At 39.1% G+C, this 26,366-nt stretch overlaps 1 protein-coding gene across 4 annotated transcripts in view; it reads left to right on the top strand.

Moving 5' to 3' along the window:
- robo2 (roundabout, axon guidance receptor, homolog 2 (Drosophila)) overlaps positions 1–26,366 on the top strand; it is a 265,654-nt gene that overhangs the window by 146,280 nt on the left and 93,008 nt on the right. For all 4 annotated transcript variants that reach the window (XM_036564474.1, XM_036564456.1, XM_036564466.1 and 1 more), the window contains exons 3-6: positions 12,364–12,521; positions 12,875–12,995; positions 13,332–13,470; positions 25,255–25,391. In XM_036564474.1, coding sequence (XP_036420367.1) covers positions 12,364–12,521; positions 12,875–12,995; positions 13,332–13,470; positions 25,255–25,391 — 555 coding nt within the window. The remainder of the gene's footprint in view (positions 1–12,363; positions 12,522–12,874; positions 12,996–13,331; positions 13,471–25,254; positions 25,392–26,366) is intronic.

Genomic DNA, 26,366 nt, shown 5'->3' with positions numbered 1-26,366 from the left:
TCTCAAAAACACACAGTTTGTGTTTGTTTAAAACATACAAATCTGCTCTTTTGTTGTGAAAGCAGGAGTACAGTCCAGTAGCTCTGGCATTAGAACAGTTAGAACAGACAACTACTGCTTTTACTAAAAGATGCCAATGCACTTATTTAGATTGTGTAGCTGTATAGGTGCAGAATCAAACACACATATACCCTGACAAGAGGTTCTTTAGTACTGCTTACAAATAGAACCATGACGACTCAGGGTCATTTGGATTTTGTTTAAGTGGTTCCTTGCGTGGTTAAATTGGTCTTCTCTGTTACATATGATTCTTTTATAGCACCAGAAAGGGTTCCACTGTTGTTACAAGTGAGATAAACTTTTCTGTGGTACTAGATAGAACCTTTTGGTACACATGTGTATGTACCTTTAGAAATACTCATTCGTAGACAAAGTTGAGAAAGTAAGATGGAGATAGAGAGGGAGACAGGGAAAAAGAGCGAAAGACAGAGAGAGAGCATGCAAGAGAGAAAGAAACATAGGAAAATAGTACTAATGCCTGCAAAATTCCCACATCACATTTCCTTTTCCTACTCACTCTTTAATCTCTCTCCTTCTCTCTCTCTCTCTCTCTCTCTCTCTCTCTCTCTCTCTTTCTCTTTCTCTCTCTCTCTCTCTCCCTCCCTCCCTCTCTGCATGCTGCAGACGGCTGTAAAGGTCATCTGCGTATCCAGTTTAATTTTTGCTCTTCCTCACCCGTTAAGATCCATAAAACCATCAATAAATCATTTTTAATGTCGGCATGAATGCTGAGAGCTGACGCACATTTAACACCACCAGACCCTTCAGCTCTCCCTCCCTCTGTCCCTCCTCTCACTCTGTCCTTCCTCTCCCTCCTTTCCTCCTCTCTCCCTCAATGGTTCCTCTCTCACTTTTTCACACATGTATTCACACTGATAGCAGATGCTCCAGCGTGGCTGTGGTATTTACAGCGTTGTAATGGTCTTGTATTGGAGGGCTGTTGGCTGCAGTTTTACATTACTTGTTTTTGTCAGCCTTATTTTTTTCAGTCATATTACTCTCCTTAGCTTTTACAGTGATTTCCTTATTCTGATTCCTTAATGAGACTCTGTAATCAAAATAAAGATTTGTTGTAGAATTATGAAATATTCAGAACCACAAACAGGAAACATTTATAAACTATCAGCGAGAGGGAGAGAGAGAGAGAGAGAGAGAGAGAGAGAGAGAAGGAAAACTATCAGAGAGAGAAGGAAAAGAGAAGAGAGATGGAGGGAGAAAGAAAGAAAAAAGAGATGAAGAGGGTGAGCAAGAGGGAGAGGGGTGTGAGACTTGAAAGAGAGAGCAAAAAATAGGGAGACAGATCCAAGAGATAAAGAAGATGAGAAGGAGACAAACAGATTGAGCAGAGAGAAGGAGACAGAGAGAGGTCAGAGTCCGTGAGAGAGACGGTCAAAGAGACAGAAAGACAGCGAGAGAGACAGATAAAAAGAGAGAAAGACAGAGGGAGTGAGTAAGAGAGGAGAGTTGAGAGAGAGAGGGAGCAAGAGAAAGAGAAGGACAGTTAGAGAGCGAACGAGAGGACAGAGAAAAAAGGGAGAAATAGAGAGACAGAGAATATATAGATAGAGATATTAATGAGATGGAGAAGATGAGGAGACAGAGCTAAAGGAGAGAGAGTGTGTTAAAGAGAAAGAGAGAGCAAGAGAAAGACCAAGAGAGCAAGTGAGAGATGTAAGAGGTGAGAGAGAGTAACAGAAAGAGGACAGATATAAAGAGAAATAGGGAGACATAGACAGACAGAGTGAGCGAGTGAGAGAGGGGACAGGTAAAGAGAGTGAGAAGAAAGGGATAGAGAGTTTGAGAGAAAAAGAGAGAGACAAAGACAGATTGTCGGGGAAAGGGAAGAAATAAAAAGAGAGAAAAAAGAGAGGGACAGAGAGAGTTCGAGAGACAAAGACAAAGAGTGAGAGGGGAAAGAGAAGAAATAGAGAGAGAGAAAAGAGAGGGACAGAGAGAAAGAGAGAGAGACAAAGACAAAGTGTGAGAGGGGAAAGAGAAGAAATAGAGAGAAAGACAGAAAACAGAGGGACAGAGAGAGAGAGACAAAGACAAAGAGTGAGAGGGAAAAGAAAAGAAATAGAGAGAAAGACAGAAAAGAGAGGGACCGAGAGAGAGAGAGAGACAGACAGAGAGTGAGAGGGAAAAGAGAAGAAAGAGAAAGAGAGAGAGAGAAAAAAGAAGGACAGAGTTTGAGAGAAAAAGAGCGAGACAAAGACAGATTGAGAGGGAAAAGAAGAAATAGAAAGAGAGATAGAGAAAAGAGAGGGACAGAGAGAGAGACAAAGACAAAGACAGAGACAGAGGGGAAAGAGAAGAAATAGGGAGAGAGAGAGAGTTCAAGAGAAAAAGAGAGACAGGAGAGAGAAAGAGAAGAAAAAGTGAGAGAAAAAAGAGAGGGACAGAGAGTTTGAGAGAAAAAGAGAGAGACAAAGACAGAGATTTAGAGGGAAAAGAGAAGAAATAGAAAGAGAGAGAAAACAAAGGGAAAGAGAGAGAGAGAGACAGTTCAAGAGAAAAAGAGATGTGCTCCTGTCCTGTAGCTGTATTGATTGAGCAGTAGACGATTGTCTGGCACCATTAAAGCCGCTGCAGCTCTTACTCTGGTAGAAAAGACTGGAACTGAACTCCTCTACAATTATCCCACACAGACTCGCACTCTCAGCCATTAAACCCTCCACAGGGCTGCAGTGTGTGAGGAGGAAATGGTCAGTGCCCTGATCACCCACTTAATGATATCTGTCCCTCAGCACATCTGTACACCGCTGACTCTGCATCAGTGTTGTTCTGTATACAGGACTGGACGTTATTAAACACACGTGTAGTTTCACACATGAACTCGCATTCAATTCACATGCTTAATGGTCAGTGTTGCAGTTCGCCACATACGCACCAGCACACCTTACGCTGTAAGGGCGTTGATTAATGCACCATCTCCAACAGAGAGTTTAATTAAAAACGAGGTGCCATCGAGATGAGACACATTTTCACACGCCATGATCTAATTCAGTTAGCACTATCATAGCATTAAATCCAGACTGTGTGTAGGTATGGGCAATGCAACGTTATGCTGTCGTTATTGTGATAAATTATGAAGACAAACGCTTTTCTGAGTGTATAATACTCTGAATATGTAACCATCAACTCTCCCAGATTTATGCACAACTGGATATATCATCCATCAAACATGGTAAACTTTGTAAACTGCACAATGAGACGTAGCTGATTGCACTGCAAAAATGATTTCTTGGCAAGTGTAATGATCTGAAGTCTAGTCTTTTGTCATTCTCACCCTAACACCAGATTATTTGTCTTATTTCTAGACACTTTTTACTTGTTTAAAGTAAATTTGTCTGAATAAATTGTTTTATTGTATTGAGCACTGAATACTTATATATTCTTACAGCAGTCTCAAAATGAGAAATATTAGATACATTGACTAGATGAAAGTTATATTTAGATACTTCTTAAATGTAGTTAATATATCTAATATATTTCAAGATGTATTAAGTTATCTTAAGATATTTTAGCGATATTTGACCAGATTTTCACTTATCAAGACACCATTTTGGCAAACTGAATGTCAGCCTGATATGTCACGCCGTATTTTCACCAGCTGTTTGCTTTTTCCTCCTTCAGTAGTTCACAAATTCTGAATTGTAAAAAGTCATTGTTTTTTTATAGCTTTTATTAAACATGGCAGTACTGCATTTTTTAAGTTCCAACTGGTTTGCAAAATAATGTGATACATAGCATGTACCATTAAAATGTCTTCAAGCATCATGGTGTTATATTTTTGTCAGTTCACCCATCCTTAATTGTGTGTGTGTGCCTGTGGTGTGTAAATGCTATTGAACATTGCTTCAGCTATAGTCCCTCTGGCGGAGCTGCATAGTGGGGCTCGTCTTACTGTACCTCCTTGAGGTCACTCTCTCAATGTCACCGGTCTCAGGCAGAGATTAGAAATGCAGGTCAGGAATAGCAAAGCATCAGATTGCCAGTAGACAGGAATCCACAGAGCCAGCCTGAGCTTGGCTTTCAGTGAAGTCCTCTACAAATGCACAGCAGTGGAACCAGATGCTGGATATGCTGGTGACCATCTCCTAAAATGTTACAGTAAAACTCAAGGCTTTTTTAGTTGTATCTGCTGCATCTGTAGTGTACGATTGATTGCCATAGGAAATAATTTTTCTTAACTAATTAAAAGAACAGAAAACCAGTTGACTGAAAAAACACACACACTTGCAAGTCAACAAAGTTTCTGTTGGTTTCTAAGTCGAGGTCAATTACTGTGTGTGGAGAAGGACTATACACTACGAATGCAGTGGACAGAGTTTGGGTTGAAAATGCAGGAGTATGCCTTTAATTTATTGGAGCTTAAGCCAAGCTGATAAGTGAGCTTTAAGGACGGATGAGCACATCATTTATAAAAGTAGCACAAAGCCTGATTGAGCTCGTCTTCTGTTACTGTGTATGTATATCTGTGAGAGAGAGAGAGAGAGAGAGAGAGAGAGAGAAAGAGAGAAAGAGAGCGTCTATCTGTCTGTCTGGTCATCCATCTATACATACTTTTCTGTCCGTCCATTCGTCTATCTGTTTTATCTGTCGATCTGTCTATCTGTCTGTCTGTCCATTTGTCTGATTGTCTATCCATCTGTTATTGTCAGTCCATCTATCTATCTATCTATCTATCTATCTATCTATTCATACATCTAAAGTGTCTGTCTGTACCCCTTTTAACTAGAGGCGTGAAGAAATAGCTAATGAGCGAGAGAGAGATGCCAGATGGCGGTGGTTTACAGGGTTAGGGAAATGCTTTTTCACACTGTGAAAGTCTCAGTGTTTTGTCAGATATTGACTTTCTGTGTTTTGCTAAAGTTCTGTGCTACTAATGGTGTGGAGAACGAGGCAGCTCCAAAACAGACTAAACCACTTTGACAGGCAGACAGTCCAAAAGCCTGCAATGGCTAAATTTACCTTCTATACAAAAAAAAAACCAAAACAAAATAAACATACTGAGATTCTGCGAAAGGTCCAGACCACTTCTACTTTCCAAAATCCTCCCTCAAGAGCCTGACATTCCATATTTTGACAAACAAATTGGAGACTGACATCCTAAAAGGAAAGAGAGAGACAGAGGAAAAAGCGAGTAACCTCCCTGGCAGGTAACTCTTGCAGGTTCACCCTTCTCACAGCTCTGCAGAAAGAAAGGAAAATATCCTGTATGATCAGCCAACTTGTGCTTTTCATCTTCTTGGAATCTCCCCCATTCTCCGTCTCCAGCTTTCTTTCAAAACCCTGTCTGGTTGTGAGGGCGTTAATAAAAGCAGAGATGTTAGTGGTGGAGGAGGCTTTTGATCAGGTTCTCGCTTGGCTGCCTGGTCTTCAGGACTCCGGAGCGGCATTCATTAGGCAGGATCAGGAACAGCAGCCGGAATGTTCTCTCCAATGTAAGAGCAGCTTTTGAAGTGACTGACTGAGTGTGGATCTACCACAGGCTTTGGTTCTTTCACACCATGGGGTTGGAAAGCAGAGGAACAAGATTAATAAGAATTATAGGTTGTTGGATGGCCCTTACAGACTGGAGAAGCTTGAAAGCTACCTGTGACCTTAATACAATATCAAGTCTTATTGTGTTTGAGATGCAACTGAAATGTAACACAGTTCGTAATTAGCTGTAGTGGTTGGCAACAAAGTCGATTAGTTGTCAGTGAAGTAATGCATAGACAAAACTTTAAATGACGTTGACGCTTTAATTGGCGAAGTGATATGAAACAGCAAAAGATACAATTCACTTAGTCAATTAATCGACTAATAATTGATAATCAATTACAGAAATAATCATTAGCTACAGCTTCCAATTACCATTATTGGTGTATATAAAGAATGGTACAGACTTCCATTATGACCAGACACAGTAACTCATAAAGTAAGCCTCTTACTAAGAGCTACAAATGGGTCCCAAATTTATTTTGGACAAAAGCATCTTTAATTGTAAGGGCTGCTTAATTACCGCGTCGAAAGTTAGCTGTGCCTCGTATGCGTTTATTATGCAAATCTATGCAGATTCTACTCACAATTAAGTCATTGGAAAGCTGTCTTTCTCTCTCTTTCTCTCTCCTCTCATTGCTTTCTTCTCCTTCGTCGCTTGCCCTCGTCTATCTCTTTGGTTTTCAGCAATATCGCAGTAATGAAGCCATTACGTCTCTGAGTGCATTTTAATGAGTTTTTAACTAACATTTTAATGAGCTATACATTACCATAAAGCTGGGATTAGGCTAAATTGAATTTGGGAAGTGTATGTTGGGGATGGCAGCGGGAATAGGCAGGTTCATTAAGAGTTAATTAGATTGTTTTGTGAGTGGCGGCGCAGCTCCTTTTCTGGGTTTTGGGGGTCCAGTTGGAGCCCCAGCGTGGGGTGCTCCGTCATTACTGGGCTGGCCAGCGGGGGTCTTGTTAAGCTAACGACAGAGTGCTGGGCAATATAGGGCCTTTGAAAGGAGATGTGTGAAATGAGTGTTTGTTTAAGAGAGAGAAACCATTGCAATTGGTTTGATGTAGTCATCACTCACGTGAAAAGCATACTGAGGCACATACATTAATGTTGCCGACCACGTTCACCCACCATTTGACCTTCCTTTAAAGCTCACTCTTCCCCTCCTATTCCTCCTTTTCTCAGACATTCCATCGAAATAGACACTCTCACAGAGTAAATATATACTAAATCACAGCCATATGAACACAAACATCTTTCTGTCTGTCCTTAAAGGAGTACTCCAACATTTTTAACTTATTCCCTATTCCTCATCTGTAGCATTTGGTCGATTACCACAGACAGTCATTTCAGTTTGTTTCATGTGCTTAGAGAAAGACTCAAAAAACACATTGACTCGAAGCACACTTATACCACAAGCAGCATTTCCCTATTGACTTCTAATGTACGTATATGAGCAAGCAAGCTAGTTTTCTGTTTTCTAAGTACAGGGAAATTATTGTCCATGGCAATCAACCATATGCTATAGATGCAGAAGATTTGGGAGTAGAGAAAAACAGTGGAATGTACCTAGAAAATTTCTAAAAGCTCCATAGGGATAGACACTGTTGTATAATTTTTATATGAGCACGCATTGTTATATCTTTCTGTCTGTCTTTAAGCTTCATAGGAAGAGAAAATGAACTGTAAGTTTCATAGGAACATACTTTATTAAACCTTTCTATATATATTGTACTTAAGGGACAGAGTTAGATACTGTAGTGTAAGCTTTCATAGCTTATTAGACATTGGTAACTCTACTTAAGGGCAGCATGTGTAAGGCTACAGGACACCTACGTAAGCTTGTCTTGACAATTGAAAAACACCTACATAAACGTTTGTAAAGGCTTATTTCGAAATGTGTCAGTTGTCATAAAAGCTGCTTTTGTCCATTCTAATTACATTTCATCTCAGTATTATGCTTGTTTGGAATAAGCCATATAAATGTCTATTTTTTATGTAGTTTTAATGAGCTATCATGAAAGGCTTATGTAGGTGTCATGTAGCCTAATGAACTCTGCCCTTCAGGAAACCAGTTTTCTATTCTTAGACACTATAATATTTCTGTTTGTCCATAAGCTTCATAAAAGAAGTAGTACCTCTCACATACTTTCTCCCATTGACTGCTTTATGTATTGGTTCAGTCCCCTGATTTACACACAGCATTGCCAAGATTGCATCAGCTTCTGAATAGCGTAAGATGAGAGGATGTGTATGTGGAAAGCAGAGATACTCTATGGATGTGTGTGTGTAAGTTTGAGGGTCAGTGTTTGAAATGTTTGTGCAGCTGCCATTCACAGCTAGTGCACTGCAGGGGCGATGATGATGCGAAACAGAGAAGAATCCATCTCTCCCTTTCTCCCCCACAACTGAGTGAATGCTGTTATGGCACTGGGCATGGTGTAAAACCCATAAGTAGAACTGTATCCATGTTTAGTAAAGTGACCCCAGTCTTAACCCTTGCCACTTCAAATAATATATGTTTGATTGACAGTTTTATGTTGGTCTGGGAAGTAACTTGTGAAGGCATTAAAAATTATCTGTGGAGTTCCACGTGGGTCCATTCTGGGGCCCCTGCTTTTTTGCCTCTATGATTAAGTTTTAGGTAGTCTCAAATACTGTTTTGGCTCTGGGCACTCACACACAAAAAATGTACTGGTTTGTCAAGATTGATATGAGTAAGGTATGGCCACAGTAAGACACCCCACTCTTGACCATTCTGCTTCAAATCATACTTGTCTGATAAATAGTTTTATGTTCATATCGAAGTCAGTCATCAAAGCAATATGATATCACCCTTGGAGTTCCACAAGGATCCATTCTGGGACCCTTCTTTTTTCCCCCTCTGTATGTTACTTTTAGGTAGGCGTATCAGAAAACATGAAATTTGCTCAAAATGAAAATGCTCTTATAGCTCTTGGAATGTTGCCACGCATTCGCAGTGTACCGGTGTGGTAGAATCAGTATAAGTGCAAAAGGGCTGCAGGCGTGTTTAGTAAAATGACCCCACTCTTGACCTCTGCTGCCTCTTGTGTGGATGATCGCTGTTGGCTGCGTGGTCTGGAAAGGGAAAAAGAGTAAATTTAATGTTTGTTGTTGTTTTTTTTTTTGTTTGTTTCAGATTCATAATCCTGAGTAAAATTCTCATAGCACTCAGTCCAACAGCTGGTGTACCGATTGATTTCCTTTCACCAATGGCACACTTTGTTCTCTTATTAAAAGCAGGAACACATTCATAGACTTTCATGGCATTATGAAACTGTTGAAAAACTGTTGCTCTTGGTCACAGCCGGCTGAAGTGTTGCAGCGACAGTGGGTGAATCTGATAGGGATTCTAACAGCATGTAGCTCCGAATCGCTCCCAGCTCCTTTATTCAGCTAACTGAATCACGCAGCGTGCTGTAACAAACGCAGACGCTCTAATTGCCTTTGGCGCAGCTTGCGAGAATATGTATGCAAAAACACAGTTAAGCACAGAGTAGCATATGTCGTCTTTTCTTCCTTTGGCACATGTCCCTCGTTTCAGCTTTCTATCCCATGCTTCTCCACACACGCCTCGACTCGCTCCTCCACCTCGCAGCTCAGAATCTGAGATTGTGCCAAGGAAAGGGCAAAACTGCTAATTTAGCCTGCTTACCAGCCCCCCCAACACCGCCCAAATAAATAAATAAATAAATAAATAAACAAACAACAGCGCTGCAGGAGAAAAAGAAGAGAGAGATAGAAGCAAAAGAAGATTTGGCCTTTTTAGCCTCCAGCCTCAGACAGATGCAGCTCTCAGTGCCGTGCGGGGGAGAGATGGAGAAATACATAAATATTCATCAGCAAGGAGGCATGGAGAGACATCCTGAGATAGAGAGAAAGAGAGAGAGAGTGAAGCTGTAGAGGGAAGTCAAGGGGCAATGAGGATTTTTGGAAAGAAAATGCAATTATGTCTCTCGTCCACCTGATGTCCAAGTGTATGTCCAAGGACTTTTTAGTTCTTGTGTAGTTTTGCCCATTATCTACAATAAAACATATGTCTATGTAATACCTATTTACACTTACTTATTGTTTAAATATCTATCTTATTACCTTTGGAATGAATAAAATCTGTAAATCGTGCAGTAAGGGATCATTTTAATGACACACACAAATAACTGTGTTTCCTTACTCACAAATTCCTGCCTCTATTTGATCTCGGTTTCTGTTTCATTGTAACGTCTCAACATTCAGTGCTGGTATGAATCTGTACGTATTGAGAATGGATCCATCACTAATAAAAGAAACAACCCATCTTAGCCTGTTATGCTGTTGCTAAACCCAGCCATCAGCATGAAGCACATGCCCCAGCAGGGTGAGTGCTTTTAGACTGCAGGGTTCCAATTTGGAAGACAAAGCTCTAGTCTCTGGAGTCAGCACTGCTGTATTGCTCCAAAGCAGAAGAGCAAGTTCTTTATATATATATTTCTTTAAAAACACAAAGCCGAGGCTGATGCTAGCCGCTTAAAATTCCACTTTCTGCCCCCCCCCAAACTCTTTGTGCATCTACCCCTCATCCCCTGGTTTGTTCTTTTTCACATGAGTGTGTGATGATGGGGTAGATTTGGCAACCTCCTCCCCTGCCCCGTAGCCCTGTCTCCTCCATGCAGATAAATAAAACTGGAGAGAAGCTCCCGAACGGTGGCAGTGAGGCACCGCACTGGGACCTGTTATTCAGGTACCGCTGTCTCCTCTCACTTCCAAACCACATGGGACTTCTGCTAGAAACCTGCAAGCCCTTAATCTAACACCCCTCCCACATCCCTCCATCCTGCTTTCATGCCTCGGTTCGAGGGCGCACGTGTGTTTGTATGTGTGTAGAGGAGCAGCTCTAGCACTCAAACTTTTCTATGCTTGTGGCATGCGGAGCAAAAGCCGATTTCACAGAGGGACTTTTGTGTTCCAAAGAATGCGTCATGTGTTTTTATTTTATTTCTTGAATGATTTTTCTTTGCTAGCACAGCCAACTCGGTTTAAAAAATCTTGCTGTATACATAAATTTGGTTTTATTATAGTATGTAACAAATAGAAGGTATTCTTTGTCATAACAAGACTTTATATATCAGAAATGGAAACAGAAGAAGGAGAAAATTTTCCTAACTTTAATGTAAGTTAGGATATGTTAATTTAAGTCTGCATCATTCTTTTATTGACATGTACACAAAGTCATTTAGAGTGGTTTGACATGGAATGGTGCATTGTAGAGAACTTTACTGACTGAAATTACGCTGCAGTGGTGGGGATGGGAACCAGGGGTTGTGATGTCCACAACACAAACGTATTTGCTGTTCAGACAGGTGAACCTACGCATCTTCTGAATTTTATAGTTTTATAAATAGGCTTCCATAGGCTTCTGTTTTGCCTGTATGCCCCTCACTGCCATAAATGTATTTTATGAATATGTTTTAAACCAAAATCTTCTCTCAAAGCTATTGTGAAACAATGTCTCAGACATCAGACAGCGTGTTTGTAACCACTTTGTGTAATAACTTCATGCGAGATGGCTTGTAGTGGCATTAAACCATTCAGACGTTCATACACGTCGTTATGAACGATTCTTGCTTGATAGGATTCTTTAGAGTGGCACGTTCACATCAAACCACTCTGAATGATTTTGTGTACATTTTATGGATTGTTATAAATTGATGATTGAAGAATTAAATGATTGAAATGAGTAATTGGTAGAATTCATCTTTAATATAAGATTTTATTTAAGTAATTCTGGACTATTTCTGTTCAATCCATTTAGCACAAATTGTTTACACAGTGTAAAGGACAGCCAGTGTTTTCAAAAATTAAATAAATAAGTGCTAGGTACTCTGTTTTGATACGACAGCGATAAAGGTGTGAAAATCTGTTATTATAATTACGCATCTACGTATGACACAAATAAACATGTCAGCCTGTAATAACCGCAGTGTTGCCTCAGAGGCATGGTTATTATAGTGGTACAGGTTGGTTGATTTATTTATTTTATTTGCTTATCGTTGATGATGATGTGACCCCCTGCCTGCATTTGAGTGTTAGGCTTTTTGCTTCACTCTTTCTGATTGGACACCCAGTCTGTGAGATGAAAGAGTTTACCTAAGGGTGATTAGAGAGCAGTGTGCACTGATTTAGCCACCCACTGACTGTGTGTACACGCGTGTGTGCGCACTCTCTCCCACATATGAGTGACAGTAAGCTTGAGGGCATTCTCTCTGTGTTTGTACTGCTGTCTCCATAGGGAGGCCCATTAAGTCCAATTAGCTTTTACTTGTGCTTGCCCAGTCAAATGAAACTTCAAATGGCATCATACTTGCCACATAAATGTCTGAAGTTAAGATATGATTTATAGAGATGAGCAGCATGAGGTGTTTTACAAGGCTAAACTTATTGCTAATGTTATTTTAAAATGTCAGTATCAAAATGAACATCTATGACACCTTCTGCCATGTGTAACCTGCCATAGAGTAATTTGCTTATTCTCATGGAAATCTCTCTCTCTTGCTCGTTCTCAGTTCAGTTTAATTCAGTGCAGTATTAGCTTTGTTATCATGAGCAAAATATTGCTCCAAAATTCAATTTTGGACAATTTGTCATTTTCCCAGGACAGCTGATGCTTTCAAACTGGGAAGGAAAAAAAAAGAGAAACTGACATACAAGATTTTGGTCTGATAGCAATGATATACATGCAGTATTTAACAACAACATAAAAAAAATGCTAACCATCAAATGACAAATCTCTTTCTTTCTCTCTCTCTATCTTTCAGTGCTACGGGATGATTTCAGACAAAATCCTACAGATGTGGTGGTTGCAGCGGGGGAACCGGCCATTTTGGAGTGTGTTCCCCCTCGCGGCCACCCAGAGCCCACCATCTACTGGAAAAAGGACAAAGTGCGGATCGATGAGAAGGATGACAGGATCAAGGTACGCGCTGGCACCTGCAGGCCTTTCCTGGGCTGCCACTGCATTCTTTGAGGTTACACTAGTGCTGACGCTTTTTTTTTTTCATGGTTTTGATGATGCATACTGTAACTCTCAAGGTCTGCAGACATGGATTCTTCTAATCCTTTAACACTGAGGTGTAAAGGAAACTGTTTCTGTTGTTGAATCTACTTTTCACCTTAAATAATGTGATTTCAAAGGCAGCACAGTGCTTCTTTTACACATGTAGTTTAGTTAAAAGTCAATCCTAACGCTGAATGATAATAAGTCTAGAACACAGTGGTGAAAGGCTAATTGCCAGTGCATGTGAACTGTGATTGTGTATTTCATTGCAGATTCGGGGAGGCAAGCTGATGATTTCAAACACAAGGAAGAGTGACGCTGGCATTTATGTTTGTGTGGGCACCAACATGGTGGGAGAAAGGGACAGTGAGACTGCCCAGGTCACTGTTTTTGGTAAGGACAGATGTATGTTTTATATTCTGCACATAAAAGTATATGCATGTAGTTTAGTGTGTGAACCTTTCAAGGGTTTTACCAGCAATAATGAGTTCCTGCTAAACATTCCCACATATCTTTCTCACTGAGTAACCATATGTGTCATGGGCATCATATCTGAAACTCGTTCTTTACCTCTTTACTCACTGCAAATCAAACAGGGCCTGCTCAGACTTATCCTCAGCACACAGTACCACTCATAGCGTTATGTAGCTCTGAATGTAAGATACGCCCCTGAGTCACGGCAAATGAGTGACATTTAACCCTACATTAAGATTTTTTCCATTTCTTTAGAACGGCCCACGTTCCTGCGGAGGCCCATAAACCAGGTGGTCCTGGAGGAAGAAGCAGTGGAGTTTCGTTGTCAGGTGCAGGGAGATCCTCAGCCATCTGTTCGTTGGAGAAAAGATGACGTGGATGTCCCCCGCGGAAGGTGAGAGGCCAACAGATAACAGTGGTCATTTTGCCTGCCCCATTTTGAATCCCATCACAATCAAATCTGATGAAATTATGGTGAAATTTGGGATTTTATAAACCATGAAGAACTGAATCAATTCCAATTGAATCACATTGCCTCACAAAGTACTTTTATGCTAATCTACCTTTATGAACAAGAAAAGACATGAATAGGTCACATATCATATAGTTGCTTGGTTTGAATGAATCGATAATAAGGTCTTACTGATCTGAATAGCACTCGTGCTCATTTGAAAATAAAAAAAAATACTGATGCATCTCTCACACAGTAAGAAATACATGGTAGCACACTGAAAGAACTGAATTGAGTCAAATTGAATAATTTTAAATCATTGTGAGATCAGAGATTTACACCACTGTTAACTACTATCACTTATGTAGACTATGAAGCGAATGTATAAGTTATTTACTTGGGACATTACAAACCCTTGAAGTTGAAGGGTTAATGACATCATCTGCTCCTTCTATCTGAGCTCTGAGCTCCATTCTCTGTGATGTCTTTGCTCTGAGCTGGGTCCCTAAGGCTGGGACAATGAGCTTAGGCGTATCTGAACACACAGAGCTGTGTAGAGCCACAGGTGGAGCTGCGCAGGTGAGCTTCTGGCATGGGCTAAGAGGAGTCAGACATTTCCTGTGCCCTGAGGCTCCTTCATTGAAACCTGGACTTAGCCTTACAGAGGGCCAGAGATGAAGAATGTCTTTAGACTAATCTCACCCTGAAGCAGCTCCAAAACCTTTTCTCTTCTACAGGATCAGTCAGGCCGGCCTAGGGACACCTTCATAAAGTTTCTCATGATAAAGACATCAGGAAAAAGTAAATGAAAGGTTTATGTATGATGGCAGAAAGTAGTTTGTCTGTATCCTTACTTGTACATTATTAACCCTTAGAAATGTAAATTTATTGTCAATTTACTACATTGTATAGTAGTAACAGTATAATTATAGTATAAGTATATAGTTTGTTCCATAATAAATTACATTTGCAATGACTTTACACACTATACCAACAGGCTGCATTTGTATTGATGTAAAATACTGCCATAAACACTGCAAAATGTACCTACCTATAACAATATGTACCTAATCAAATTAAAATTACAATAAAAATATTTCTTTTTTATAAACACTAACGTGATATGGGTTGAACATTTCTTTCTCTTTGACAAAATTTCTCAATTTCCTCACTTGTCTCAATGAGTTATGAGTGACAAGTAATTGCCTGTAAAATACTATAAAACATTAGAATCAATTGTTGCTGTCGAAAAACAAAAACAAGTATCTCCCAGAACTTTTTAGCAGAGGATAAAAAACATTCTTTACCTCGTGAAAAACATGATCTGACAAAGCCAAAAGTTCATCAACTTCTTTAGTTTGTCTCACTACCTTTATGAACAAGAAAAGGCATGAATTGCAATGTGAGCCACACATCAGTCACATTTCATAGTTACTCCAATTAAACAAAACAGTTTTGGGTCTTACTGATCTGAATAGCAGATGTTTTTTTTTATACAGTAATAGAAACAGCTTCTACACACTGATACATTTCACTCATAACTCCTCTGGTGGAAGATTTAAACAAGTTAAATGCTGTCGCCAAATTCTCAGAATGAGTTGTCAGTTTGGTTTCATGTTGTTAACATCTTTGTTATATAAATGCAGTTAGAAGAACATAGGTTTGGTTCCTGACTTCTCATTGTACACCACCCATTGCGTGGATTTGTTAAATTCCATCAGCAGCACCTGATTTAATGTAATGAAGGATTGATTAGATAAGCCAGGTATTGGATGGGTACTGTAAATACTGAACTTCCTCAATGAGAGCTTTGGAAATGGTTTAGCTAACACACTGACGCACGAAACCACAATGCACTGTTTTTTGTATTTATTCTAATGTTTGTGATTAGTACACTGTAAACACTGCCCAGATAATCAGCTTTACATATTGTTATAAGACTTTTTCACAGTACTGTAAAACTGGAACATGCTTTTGTTAGTGCCTTTGACTTCTGAAGGTTAAAAAGGAGAATATGTTATGTTGAGCCTCTCCTCAGTGACCAGAGCAGTGAAAGCTGTGTGAGTTTTTAGGGCACTGTCCACAGGGTGTTCACTTCTGACTCAAAACACACAGTAGATAAGCTCTGACTCATATCTGTGGTTATTGGACTTGGACTGACTACCAGCCAGCGTCAGCAGCATTGGGTCTACTGCTCCACAGACAATCACACTGCCCGTTTGTGTTTGCCCTCAGATGAGAGATAAAGCACACAGGTTCTAGATTTTAGTTATCATGGCATGTTTTTTAAGCGTCTGTGTCAAACTACAATGTGTCTTTAGTCAACACATTTTCACAGCTCATTAGTTGCACAATTAGGCTTATATTTTGGCTTATAGGTTATAACTGTAACTTTTCTGCACTGTGTACTTTGACTAGGTCACAGCTGTAATGTATGTTTTGAATATTGTCTATTGTACCTTCAGTAAATTGTGGTAAATCCGTTTATTATCCGAAATAATTGCATTCATCAAAATTATACTCCTATCAGCTAGAAGCCTCATTATTAGAATGAGGACTACATTTACTGAATCTGACATTAACGAAGCCAGCACACTTTTTTCTTTCTTGTTTTTGTAAAGCGCATTTAGAAGTTAATTAGGTTTGGGCGAGGAAACAATGACAATCGAATTATTGAATTAATCATCATCACGCTGCTCATAATTACCATGAGACCTAGACGAGGCAAAACATGTGTTTCATCATTATTATTTTATTTCTTCTTTTTTTTGAAGCTGAAGACCATTTTAATTTTGACATTCTCTGCTCCCTTTGTTGCCTGCATGTGGGAGCGTCACTTTTAATCTCTCTCTCTCTCCTCTCTCTTTCTCTCTCTTTCTCTCTCTCTCTCCTTATCTAAATGTCTAACATCAAAGCAACTGTGTTTGACAGGCAGTCAAGGAAAACAGTCGACCTTCAGGTTACACAATCTCTCTCACACACACACACACACACACCCACACACACACACACACAGACACACACTTTCATACACATACACTCATACTCACACCATAACCATCCATATATTTAAAAAAATATTTGGAAAATCCTGTTCATGCTGTGTCCACCAGAATTCAAACAGATACTCAGTGGCCACTATATTAGATATACTGTATCTTTACAAGCACCAAATCATGTGGCTGCTACTCACTATAAAAACCATGCACAAATGCTGAGAAGGTTTAGTTGTTACAGCAGATAACATTATGGGCAAAATGAATAAGTAGGTGATTTTCCAGCAAGATAGTTGGTGCCAGATCAGTTGTTGCTTGGATTATCCTGCACAACATTAACTACAGTTTACAGAATATAGTATGATGCATTATATGATTTCCAGTATTTTTTCAGGAGATATTTCTGAGGAGATTAGATACAGTACAAGATAATCTATTTGCATAAGGAAGGAGAAGGTCAAAGGAAAGTAAGTTATAAAAAACACAAGTTTCCAAAACTGGAGTTATTATTAAAAAAAATGAAAATTTGAAGAAAAAAAATGAAAATGGCACTCCTGACAAACGTGTGAGACCTGGTGTCACCATCAGATAAACAGCACTTAAAGCTTTCATCTTTGAGAGAGAGGAGAAAATCAAGCTCCACTCTTGCTTCAGGTCTGAAAAAATCCACAGATGTTTCTGTCCATCCTTCTACTGTGAAAAGACAACTCATCACTTTGAGTTCCGCTCTTGATAAGTTTGTAATTTCTTAAAGCTTGTTAATATGATCAGTCATGATCAGAGTCATTCAGTCATTCTCTTGTCAGCTAGGTTTAGGAAGGTGAGGCCACAGTGGGCATGTGATCACCAAATCTGACTGACGGTTGGAAAAAGCATTGCCTGCTCTAATAAATCATGATCTGTGCTGTGAGGTACAGATGTTAGGGTCAGAATTGGGTATAAACAGCATGTACCATGGATCTGTCTTGTCTTGTGTACAGTAGTACAGATGGTGGTGTAATGTAAATCCCATGTGAATGTCTTTGTGGCCGTAGTATAGCCTTTTGCAAATGGAAACGTCCAGTGAGGGGCTCGTCATATGACATGTTATTTTTATTGTGATAAATTATGCCATAATATGCTTTTTTGGTGTCATGGGTATCATCAGTACTTCTACAAGACTGGATGACTGCATGTGTTATAAAAAAGATGTTTTGACCAATTATAGAGAGCCAGTGCATGTATCTAGATAGCAGACTGAGAAGCAGTCATAGCCAGATTGATGCTGACTCAGGACTGTATAACACACAGACTGTATAAACACACACACACACACACACACACACACACACACAAGCAGTAGATGTGTGTATTAATGGAAGAAGAGGGTACAGTTGGTTACGTTTTTGCTGAGCAGTGGAAGAAAAGACATTAGATAAAGCAGGGACTCAGCACAACACTGTCAAGTGTGTCACACAGCATTAAACTGGCCTTTAACCAGACAGTCATCCTTTACAGGACACACACACACACAGTTGTTTTAATACAGTGTTCAGAAAGTCCCGTTTGTAATGTATATATTGTCCCTGTCAGATGTGCCAGCTGTGCTTTATGTTGTGTGGAAATTCCATGATGAATGGACCAGTAAAAATGGTCTACAAATACTGAAAAAGATCCCCTTTATTTTTCCCTATACTTATTAATTACCATTTTGATACAGGTTTTTGGACCAACAGTGATGACAGATAGATAATCCACTTGCACAAGGAAGGGGAAACTCAAACTATAACACGTGTGGGGGTGGGATTGTGTGTGTGTATATATATATATATATATATATATATATATATATATATATACAAGCTTTACAAGCTTTTTTTAACAACTTGGAGAAATGAGGGCTCCGTACACCCAACTTCTAAGACTGAACTGTAATATTATAATATAGTTATAATATATAACTATATTATAACTAAGGTTATAATTAAAATATAAAAATATCCCTGACAGACTTATCTAAAAACAAAAAAATGAAAGCAGTTCTACCAAATGCCAGAATTACATTGTATGAAAAACACGATCAATTGTTCAAAATTATTTGGGGGAAAAATTTACATTAAACATTTTTTTTCCTGCTCCAGGAAAGTCACAGTTTCTGATGTCCAAGCTTCTGAACACTCACAATATTTAAATACCAGTATACAGTACAAATTTTCTAAGCTCAAGTCTACACTTATCCCAAACCTTAACCTACACAACAACCATAATAATAATAATAATAATAATAATAATATTTTTTTTGCCTTTTTATCTTTTGTAAAATAGCACTTTACCAAACTGAGAACCATGTTTTTTATGTAGTCAGGATATTTTATCCTGAAAGCATATAAAAACAAACACAGACAAACACACACACACACACACACAAACACATACACAGAGGCACATGAAAGCCTCTGTAAAGGTCGGTCAGGTTGGGTCAGGCGAGTGAATGCTGATGAACCTGAGGACTGTGGGGCTCAAACAGGGCAGATATGAGGTGGAGGTTGGGGGAGGGGGGTGTGGTGGAAGGTTGCTGGGGTGGTTTAGGCCCCACACAGAGAGTCCCTGGACTGTTGGAGATAAGACCCCAGCTTTCTCTCCAGGCTTCCCAGCTTCCTTCTTTTGCTGTTCTTTCCATCTCTTCTCATGAAATACACACTTTTTCTTCCTCTTCGAATCCTCATTAGTTAAACATGATTCCGTTCATCATTATCTGCTCCCTGTAGGTCTTAGTCAGTCATAAAGCCCTCTGAGACCCTCAGGCCTCCTCACTGTGTAACCCTCAGATATTAGTGCTCCTGTGTTCAGGGTTGCACAAGTCTTCCTGCTGCCAGCGGTCCGCTGCTGTTTACGCAGATACATCATAACACAGTAATAAAGACTGCAGTATGTTTGCAGCTTGCACCTTTCATTTGCCAAAGCATTTGGAATAGATTTTCAGTGTTATACTATAACTAATGCACATTGTCTGTCTTTGAATTAGTAAAGAATTGATCCATGCTCTACTGGCCATTCTGCTTCTTTCGTAGCAGCTGTTGCTAGATTTACAGACCAAATTCTTTTTAACCTAACCTTATTAATTTGAAAGTACCTGTACATTGCACTACACTGTTAGATTAGGTGTAGTTTTTATTGTGTTATCGAGCTAACGTTAGCATAATGACAGATTTATTGTTTAAAACCTGTCTAGTTTTGATAAGCTTCAGCAAGCTCAGTAGCAGTCCAGCTCCATAAGTAGCCATTTAAACTGGAAACATTACGTAGCAATTCTAATTAAAAATCGCTACATTCAGTGCATTATGTTTGCTACAGACTTATCCACAAATGTTATTTGTCATTCTTCTTCTGCCTTTATTTTTGCAATAAAGTCTTTACCTCACAAGCAGGTGACCAGATTTCCTATTAGGCTCTCTAAAGCTTGTCCAGTCTTTGACCAGTAGCTATGGAAGAACCCTTTGTGGAGACTGGTTATAGGTCTATTGCTCTGCCTATTTGTTTAAAGTACTCGCAAAACAGTTGTATACAGTCGTACGTTTGGGCACCTGCTGGTCAAATGAGACTTTTGTTGATTTTGTAAATGAAACTGAATGTAACATATGGGGGGGTGGTTGGCAGGAAATAAGTCATAAGTTATGGCAAATCCTCACCTTAGAATAAATACAGATTAAAGATTAAACAGTACATTCTGATTTGATGTGCTTGTGTTAGCTTAACCATTTCCAAAGCTCTCCTCAAAGACATCCAGTATCCACAGTTTATTTATGTTTATTCTTATCTATTTAGTGTTATACAGTGTTCAGTAGTGGCAAAAACACACATGCTACCAAAATACCAAACAAAAAACATACCATTTCCGTGACAATTTAACACTTTGATATGTTCTTTAAAATCTCCAGTAAGGAATATACTTCTATTGTGTTAAGTCTGGGTTCATTTAAGACTGGGTGCTAATTCAGACTTAAGATTTAGCTGTCTTTACAGAACAATAATTGCTGCTACATTTCATCTAAAACAGTGCCAATTCTTTTGTTCTTTGGGAGGAAGTATATTTCAACAAATACAAGAGGCGTTTTCCAAATGCAGTGTACTGATGAGCTACTTTGAGTGTATTGTTCTTTGATTAAACTAGATATCAATTTACACTTCATAACTATTCATAATTAAACATTTCTAATTTTGTTTCTTGATTGAACATAATTAGTGAAGCGTATCGACATTTCATGCGGATTGTAATCTGTATCTAATCATATAGATGAGGCTGTTATGTATGTGCGTATGAGAGTGTCGTGTGTGTGACGGAGTCTGCATGTGTGTACTGGCTCTGCTGTGCTGTGTGTGTAATTACACTGTCATCAGGCCTTCGCTGCATTTCCGACTTTGCCTTGGGCTCTGACAGTAAGGACACTCCATCCATCACTGTGTTTATTTTATCTGCTACAGGCTTGTCCACAAATATGCTTTGTCATTCTTCCTCCACTGCCGTTCATACAATAAAAGCTTTATTTCACACACAAGGCCAGTGACGAGCGAACATGTAAGTGTTTATTCATGAAAAAGTCCCGTAATTGTTTTGGGTGCTGTTCAAAGTTTCTGTCATAAAAGGTCAACCCAGCAGTCATAGTTAAGGAATGCACTGAAATGAATGAGATGACTCCACTGGAATTATTTAACCCCTAGTAGTCTAGAGTTTATGTTAAGCAGCTATACATTTGAAAACCTTTAAATATAACTACATAATCACACAATTGATTTTATTTGTAGATTTATTTTGCTTCTATATTACTATTTACATAGAACTGAATAGAACACACTAATGTCCTGCAGTGTCATTACATTAGGCTTTAGGTTATTCCTAACAACGGTGCAGTCATCACCCTACATATTCCATCACTTCAGCTCTGAACATAAGTTACTGCCACACTGGGCAGACCCTGTGAAGATGACCTGAAAGTTAAAAATCAGACAGCTGACGTGTGAAGACGAAAAACGACACAGCAAACTTAAAAACCTAAACCTAATTAGCATACTGCCATGGCAGAAAACGTATTTATGGTCCATTTGTGTCTTACCTGTGATGACTTGATGCACTGAAGTAACATTAGATGTATGCTTTGACATTTTCACAAAGCCCATGCCAGCTTTTGTAAAAAAGAGTGTCCTGTAAGCACCAAATTTGTAGAAAATTGACGACAATTTTTACATTCATTTTCGGCTTTGGACGGGTAGAAAATTACATACTTTAAGGGACAGATATACTTTTGAATGTCACCAGTTAATCTTTTAACTGCATCTAGAGGCTCAAATAAAAAAAAAAACAGTGCACTGATAATGAATTGAAAGTTTAAAGCAAATGTAATAAGCTCTGTAGAGCTGCCTGTTGTGTTAACTATATTGGATAATATTGCAGCCAGATTCACACAGTCTGACACATCTCTTGATGCTGAAGTTAGCCTCTTATTCAAATTCTACTGTTCCTTAAAAAGTCCTGCTACTGTCTCTACAGGCGTCTGAACGTAACTGCTACATCATTTAAGGTAGAATGGGAAATTACGCTACCTTTAGCTTTATCTAATCTATATCTACTGTATGAGTCTAAGATACAGTCAGCAAACTGGGGCTGTATAACCTGAGACAGGGGCCGCTGGTTTAACCCCTAAATTACTGCAGATATACACTTAGATATAATATTTACAGTCTGAGCGTTTTTGTGCTTATGTGCGTGAGTTCATTCATTAGCTCGCAGTAACTGGCCCAAAACACTACCGGCCCATCAGGAATTCTCCCGATCACTGACCTTGGCATTGTTCTTTTTCTGCATCCTCAGTGCTGGGGCCTGTAAGCCATGAAAGTAGCCAGTCACAGGCTCACTCTGCTGCCCCCTCCCCTTTCACATCCAGTAGGTTTCTGATATGCGCTTTATTAGGTGCCTGCATACAGTTGCCTAGTTAAAAATATATATAAATAAACAGGTAGAGAGACAAAATTGAGATATAAATAGATTAACGCAACTGAAGTAAGACTGTTTGAAAATGCTCTGAGTAAAAAGTGTAGATTTTTTTCTTGAAATGTAGTAAAACTAAAAGTAAAAAAGTATTAAGTGACAGAAATGCTCAAGAAAAGTACAGATACCTAAAACAATTACTTAAGTGCAGTAACAAAGTGCTTGTACTTCGTTACTTACTTCTCTTTCAATAAGCTACAAGTAAGAAGTAATTTACAGAAAACAGCATTTGACTTTGAAATTAAATGAAATTAAATGGAATAACTGCGACTTCTAAGGATCAAGCAAGGAAAGTAGAGAGAACCAGAGAGAGGAAGTGAGATTCATGAGCTTATGAGGCTGATAGTGGTGGGTTGCTATCCTGCACCTGACGCTTTGATTACTGTTGTCTGTTGTAGCCTCTGTAGGACATGGTTTTTTCTCTCTCTGCCTAATTACACTTTTAATAGTTCTGTCCATCCAGCCTCTCCGGCTGCCTTAAAACTGCTAACACAGCCTCAGATTACTCCTCTAAAACACTCTGCTCAAGCTGACAGCCGAATTAGACTGCCATGACTTATGACGAGAAAATGGCCGACCACTTTTGGAGAGTCGTTGTTTTGGTATGTGTTGTTGTTTATGTTTATGAAGTCTGAAATCTAGAGGTGTGGGGTATTACTGTGTCTTGAGAAGCTGTGTTAGGCCCTCACTCTGCCCTGTACTGTGTGTAGTGCAGCGTTTTGAGTGACAGACTGCAGACAGTGTGTTGTCTGGCTGTCAGACGAATGCTGCCAGACTAGCTTCACACCACACACGTACACACATGCTCATCCACATGAGCTACCAATTATAGTCTGCAGCAACATAGGAGACCAACATACGAGACCTGTCAACTTTTCAAGCACACTTTCCTCCCTCCACACACACACACACATACAGGAACGTCACCTTTAGCTGTCAGTAGGCCGTAGTGTTGTAGTAGATCTGGGCTGTCAGTGTTGTGGGGCTGGACTGAACAGTTTCAGCCCTTTCGCTATAGTTGGCCCCTAATTGCCTGCTGTTCTGTGGCCGTTTTGGCTACAGTGACTCCTTTCACACTATATTCCCTCTGAGAAAGAGTTTACATAACCTGCTTTAATGTAAAGGTTCTATAGCAATTTAAGGGTTTCTTCTTAGAACCTGTACATTATGTACACTCTTTAAAAACATTCCAAAAAGATTTTTTGAGGCATGTCATAGAAGAACTACATTTGTTTCCCTGAAGAACCGTGTAGTTTGTGAGTGTGCGGAGCTTTTTAAACGTTTAAATAACCTTCACATAATGTAAAGGCTCTTTACCAATTTGAGGGTTCTTCCTAGAACCTTTACATTATGCAGATGTCCTTTAAACTTTATAAAGGTTCTTCACACATCTCATTTACCAAAAAAACTCCTCTAAAGAACCATATATTGAATGGCTCTTTAAGGGAACAAAAATGGTTCTTCTACAAAGAGACCCTTTTTGGCACCCTTATTTTTAAGAGTGTCAAAGGTTCTTTAAAAGTTAAAAGGTTCTTCACTCTCACATCTCATTTACAAAAATGGTGCTCTAAGGAACCACCCATTGAACGACTTTTTAGAAGCCAAAAGTTCTTGCACTTCGCTTCAGATCATAAAAAGTGGGAATCTCTGTCCATCTTTCCACTGTGAGTAGACACCTCAACAGAGTGAGTCTGAAAAGGATTACTGAGAAATGGAGTAAAAAAATGGACAAAATTTTCAAATCAAACAAAGAAGCTGCTGGTGTTCTCAAACCATGAGCTGGCCACCCATGAGTCCAGACCTCAACATCACTGAATGTGTTTGGGTTTATTTCACACTATTTCTGAGAAGCAGAAAATACAACCAACATTAACAACACAAACATTTTACATGTCCAAAACATCTTTGAAGGTGTGAAAAAGTATCTCTGGAATTTTGAAAAATAAAAGCAAGTCTTCTAAAATCTGTTATAAAGGCACTCTAGTGAACACTAATAATACTTTGATGTTATTGATGTTATTTTTAATTATTTGAGGCTTTTTTCTGTTCATTCTCTGTTTCTGTTAATTTTCTGTTAAATATGTGTTTTCTACATTTTTCATGATGCTGGAAAATAACATAAATGAAAAAGAATAACATGCTTAATGGGTGTTTTAAGGTGAAATTTGAATGAAAGGGTGGTCTTTGACTTTTGCACACTACTGTATAATAAGAATACACCTTTTTTATCCCGACGCACATACACACAGCAGCAACCACAGCAGATGCCTCATAAATATTGAAAGCATTGGGTTCCAGCTGAAAGCCGTCTCCTTCTCTGCAGTGTGTCATTGCTGAATAATTGATCTAGCGTCTTCTCATCCGAGTAAAAAGAAGAGAGCATTGTTTCAACACAGTGTTTCGCTCTTGATGATGTTGAATGAAGCTTCGTGTTAACCCTTCTGTGATTCAGTACTACTGCACTTGACATATCGTCACCTCTAAGAAAAGAACCAACGTGCTTAGCATACAGAATGTGTGCCACTCCTTAACGTTGGAACTCCAAGCATCATTATATTATACATATTACCCAACTGTAAAGATTTCTCTGTGCCATTAAATTAACTGGAATCATATGATTTAAGAATCAAATGGCTGAACTATTTACCTAGTAGAACTGTTTAATCTCTGGGACATGCTAAACTTTTGTTTGGCCTGACTGTGTTGCAGGTATGATACTAGGTATGATAAGGAGGACTACGTGCTGCGGATAAAGAAGGCTTCAGCAGGTGATGAGGGAACATTCACCTGTGTGGCGGAGAACCGTGTGGGGAAAGTGGAGGCTTCAGCTACACTTACAGTCAGAGGTGAGTCAGAACTTCTAAAGGAACAGTCCTTTAAAAGGCCATACCTCTGACTATAGAAGGTCTGAGGAAGAGTACTTTAGAAGGACTGAGGAAGAGAATTTAGAAGGCCAAACACCTCACTTTAGAAGGCCTGAGGAAGAGTACTTTAGAAGGCCTGAGGAAGAGTACTTTAGAAGGCCAGACACCTCACTTTAGAAGGCCTGAGGAAGAGTACTTTAGAAGGCCTGAGGAAGAGTACTTTAGAAGGCCAGACACCTCACTTTAGAAGGCCTGAGGAACAGTACTTTAAAAAAACCATACCCCTGATTTTTGAAGGCCTGAGGAACAGTACTGACTTTAGAAGGCCTGAGGAGCAGTCCTTTAAGGACCATACCCCTGATTTTTGAATTCCTGATGAATCAGTACTTTAAAAAGCCAAACACCTGACTTTAGAAGGCCTGAGGAACAAGTATTGTATAACAAGTCTACAGTATTTGGCTGTATAACACTAGCACAACCAAACCCTCCCTTACTTAAATGTATATATACAAGTAAGTATAAAGTCTCATAACCATTTATGAAAATGCCTGCACTGCTGTCAAAGGCTTGGGGACACCTTGCTTTTTGGAATGAATTTTTCAATATTACTTTTCAATTCAGTAAGAAAAAAGACCTATGAATGTTCTGTGAGCATAAAACAGCTTAGTGCTGACTAAGGGGACAGATTATACCTTGTTAAACAAAGCTTTTATTTTTTTCTGTAATATGTGAAAATACGAACAAAAACACTTGCTCTGTGGTCGGTAGCATAAATGCTAATAGTGTTAGCTTCTTATAGCTTATGTCACCTTATGTTGAACTCGCTACAAGGCAATAATTATAAAAATAGCAATCAACACATAAACATACCATCCTAGGTTACATTCTGGTGCACTTATTGGTCGGTAGTGCTTGGCAACTTCTTGGTAACATCTTCATCTGGAAGAGTAAATAATT

Source organism: Colossoma macropomum, unplaced genomic scaffold, assembly GCF_904425465.1.
Source record: "Colossoma macropomum unplaced genomic scaffold, Colossoma_macropomum, whole genome shotgun sequence".
Classification (NCBI taxonomy): Eukaryota; Metazoa; Chordata; class Actinopteri; order Characiformes; family Serrasalmidae; genus Colossoma; species Colossoma macropomum.
The sequence above is the reverse complement of the archived record's forward strand: the minus strand, read 5'-3'. Positions and strand labels throughout refer to the sequence as shown.